This window comes from Ursus arctos, unplaced genomic scaffold (assembly GCF_023065955.2).
Source record: "Ursus arctos isolate Adak ecotype North America unplaced genomic scaffold, UrsArc2.0 scaffold_18, whole genome shotgun sequence".
Lineage (NCBI taxonomy): Eukaryota > Metazoa > Chordata > Mammalia > Carnivora > Ursidae > Ursus > Ursus arctos.
This window is the reverse complement of record NW_026622852.1, coordinates 25,019,398-25,023,140: the sequence shown is the minus strand read 5'-3', so window position 1 is coordinate 25,023,140 and position 3,743 is coordinate 25,019,398. Positions and strand designations below refer to the sequence as shown.

General features: G+C 54.0%; 1 protein-coding gene across 1 annotated transcript; it reads left to right on the top strand.

Annotated features, from left to right (window-relative positions):
* The first annotated feature begins 588 nt into the window (after positions 1–588).
* Positions 589–3,477, top strand: RPP25L (ribonuclease P/MRP subunit p25 like). Its single transcript, XM_026506338.4, has 2 exons — positions 589–688; positions 2,089–3,477. The coding sequence occupies exon 2, from the start codon at positions 2,123–2,125 to the stop codon at positions 2,612–2,614; it is 492 nt and encodes a 163-aa protein (XP_026362123.1). The 5' UTR covers positions 589–688; positions 2,089–2,122; the 3' UTR covers positions 2,615–3,477.
* Positions 3,478–3,743: the final 266 nt, after the last annotated feature.

Genomic DNA, 3,743 nt, shown 5'->3' with positions numbered 1-3,743 from the left:
TTCACAAATACTTGATCGCCTATTATACGCTAGGCACCATACGAGTCTCCGTGGACTCGCCCCCGGCACCCCGCGGCCTGTTCACCGGCGGTTGCGGCCCAGTTTCCCCACTCCCACTCCCTTTGGCGGTAGCCAAAGTGAGCTGTGCACACAAACTGGTTTGACTGGCCCCTGAAGAAAACCCTCCGTGGCTCGCCACGCCCACAGAATGAGGTCAAAGCTCAGAACTCGATGACCAAGGCCCTCCTTCGCGCAGCAGCAGCCACTTCAAACGGAACCTCTTGCCCCTGTCCAAAGTGAAAGCCACTGCTTCGCCTTTGCTATTGCGGTGCGCTCGACTGATGACGCCAGCCCTGCCATTTTCTCAGGGCCGGATCCTCCCTATCTTTGGGACGCGAGTCTCTGATGGTGGCTCCTCTCCGCACGGTTCTTCTGCGCCCCAGTAGGGGTGCCCTGCCCCAGGGCGTAACAGTGTAGACTGCCTGTATGTTCATGGTCTCAGGGTGTCTTGGCTAAGCTCACTCCTAGACGTCCAGGCCATACTCAGTTTTCCCAAGGAGGCACGGCAGGCCACGGCCCCGCAGGCCCCGCCCCTACCCGGCGTGCGCGGCCCCGCGGCTTCGGCGCGCTCCCGGCGTGCGCGCCATCTTGGCACCAGATCGAACTGGAGGCGTGCGCGGCCGGGGCGGTGAGAGCTAGAGCGCAGTGGGGTCGGGGGGCGGTGGTGCGGCTGTCTGGAGGTAGAGGGAGGAGAGGGGAGGCTGGCTCCTTGGTCTCTGCGGCCTGCGGGGTTTTGGAGTCCTCCCGTGGCGGTGGAGGGGGCCATGCTGTGGACTCCATTCCAGGAGTCCCACGCAGCCCTCCGCGTCAAGCTTCTGCTTCCGAGTTTCTGGGTGACCTGGATTGGGGGCATCGACACTGGGAATCTCATGGGGAGGGGTGCTTAGCCCTATTCTTAGGATCCCGGAGTGGGAAGGGGTTCAGTTCTGTTTGAGGAGCCTTTGGAGGAAGGCTCTTGGCTCTTGCTAGAGAGCTTGGAGTGTAGGAACCTGTGCAAGCGGAGTGAGGGGACCTTGTCCCTGGCTTAGCTGTGGGTGAGGGGCGCTCAGTCTTGTTTTCGAAAGTCTGGGGCAAGGGTGTAACCGGGGCACAAGGATGCAAGAGCACCTGGCTTTGGGGATCCCAAACAGACCAGGTTTTGGCACTCCCGGCTGACAGAATCCAAAGGCAGAGAGACGAGTGGTGGTGAAACAAGAAAGGGATTTATTTCAGTGGGGCCAGCACTGAGAAGACAGCGGACTAGGCTCAAAGACTGTCTTCAAAGTGCTGACAGTGCTTCTAGGTTTATATAAGGACAATGTGGGACAAAGGTTGGTCTGTAGGTACAATGGGCAGTAAAGGGCAGGTCCATCATTGTCTTGGAGCCAAAGAGGGTCTTGCTGACCTTAGAGCAGTCATTATTGCTTGAGGGGTAGTTTTGGTTCCCATCAAGGGATGCTTTGCCTGCAGGGTCTTTTGCCTGAGTTGAAAGATAAGCTAAAGGGGCGCCTAGCTGGCTCAGTAGAGCATGCAGCTCTTGATCTTGGGGGTCGTGAGTTGGAGCCCCACGTTGGGCATAGAGCTTACTTAAAAAAAAAAAGGCCGGAAAAAAGATAAACTGGAAAGAGCTTTATTAATTAGAAAGTACAGGTTGAGGTAAAAGTGGAGGTACTTGAAGTCCTTGTTCAAGGGCACAGCCCTGTCCCAAGGAGCTCAAGATGAGGGAGGCTCAGTCCCAGTCCTAGGGAGCTTGGGGTGAGAGGGCTTGGCCTGTCCTAAAGAGCCCAGTGTTTGATGAATTTGGTCCTATGTCAGGGACTCCAGGGTGGAAGGAGGGTTATGGCCATGTCCAGAAGAATGGGGCATTTGGGATACGGCCCTTTCCCAGGGTAAAGTAGGTACGGCACCTGTGCTGAGAAGCCAGGGGTGAGAGGATACAGTCCTGTTCTGGGAAGCCTAGGATGAAGAGCAGGACCATTTCCTGGAGAGCTGGGGTTGGGGGATGGCTTGGGACATATTGCCCAGCATTCATCTGACACTTCCCTGCAGCGGACCGTGAAATTCAGACACAACAGCAAGTGGAATGGAGCACTACCGGAAAGCTGGCTCTGTGGAACTCCCAGCACCTTCTCCAATGCCCCAGCTACCTCCTGATACCTTGGAGATGCGGGTCCGAGATGGCAGCAAAATCCGCAACCTACTGGGGCTGGCACTGGGTCGATTGGAGGGTGGTAGCGCACGGCATGTGGTGTTCTCAGGTTCTGGCCGGGCTGCAGGGAAGGCAGTCAGCTGTGCTGAGATTGTCAAGCGGCGTGTACCAGGCCTGCACCAGCTTACCAAGCTGCGCTTCCTGCAGACCGAGGACAGCTGGGTGCCAGTCTCACCTGACACAGGCCTGGATCCCCTCACAGTGCGCCGCCATGTACCTGCAGTGTGGGTACTGCTCAGCCGGGACCCCTTGGACCCCAATGAGTGTGGCTACCAGCCTCCAGGAGCACCCCCTGGCCTGGGCCCCACATCAAGCTCCAGCTGTGGCCCACGACCCCGAAGAAGGGTTCGAGATACCTGGTCCTGAAGATCTGCTGAGCAAGCTGTTTTCCAGGCATGAATGTGTAGGATGGCTTTGCCTTCTCTGAAAATCCTCTTGTAACTGTTGAACATCCCCAGCAAGATTTGAATCCACGGAAATGGGCCTCCCTGTCCTTTCTTCCCCTTCTCTGTGCTGTGTGAAAAGGGACTGCTACGAAGAGTTACAGATGTGCGGTCTCAGCTGGGTTCTGGATTGCTTGAGAAGGGTTTACTTGGCATTCTACCTACTGTGCCTCTGTCCTTTCTTCTGACAGAGATCTAGGGAGTGGGTTAGGAAATAAAGGTTCTGTCCATTTGTCTGATGAGCCTCTGTTTGACCTGCTATGTGGAGGGGGGATTAAAGGAGGGAGAGTCCCTGTACCCCTCCACCCCATCCCTGGTTTAGGGACATTTTTCTTTCTCTGCAGCATTTATTATAGTATAGTGATTAAGCTCATGGTCTTAGGTACTGACTGATTTGAATTCTGGTTCTGCCATTTGGTAGTAAGTTACTGGTTTGTAACCTTGGGCAAGTAGTGCTCTGAGTCTTAGTGCTCCCATCCATAAAACAGGATATATGTGGTGCTTACCTCATAGGGTTGTTATAAGGATTAAATGTCCAAATATACACATATGACTCTTAGATACCACCTGGGCATATAGTGCTATGTAAATATTAATTGCTATCATTGTTAATTATTCCACTTACAAAGATATTTTTTCCTATCTTAAAAACATAGCTCATGGGGCACCTGGCTGGCTCAGTTGGAATATCGTGTGGCTCTTGATCTCAGGGTTGTGAGTTCAAGCCCCATGTGGGCATAGAGATTACTTAAAGAAATAAAGAAAAAAAAACCCAGCTCAATCTCATATCGGCTCTCCAGGTCTCATCCTTCCTTTTTACCCCTTGCTGCACCTTTTCTGTCTCAACTTGGCCATAGACTGAGATTCGCCGTGGTAAGGCCAGGGGCATGAGGAGAGAGGTGAAGATTGCAGTGGTAGCCAGGAGTCTGCAGGGACCAGAGCAGGATTGTGGGCAGTGGTAGATTCAGTGAAGAGTTGAGTCAGTTGGATATCTCACTGGATTTTGAGGTCTTCTGTAATGTATCCAGTAGACTGAGTGTCCAGTCACCAGG

Excerpts from the sequence above, each read along its gene's own strand:
- RPP25L (XM_026506338.4), top strand. The coding sequence starts at position 2,123 with ATGGAGCACTACCGGAAAGCTGGCTCTGTGGAACTCCCAGCACCTTCT.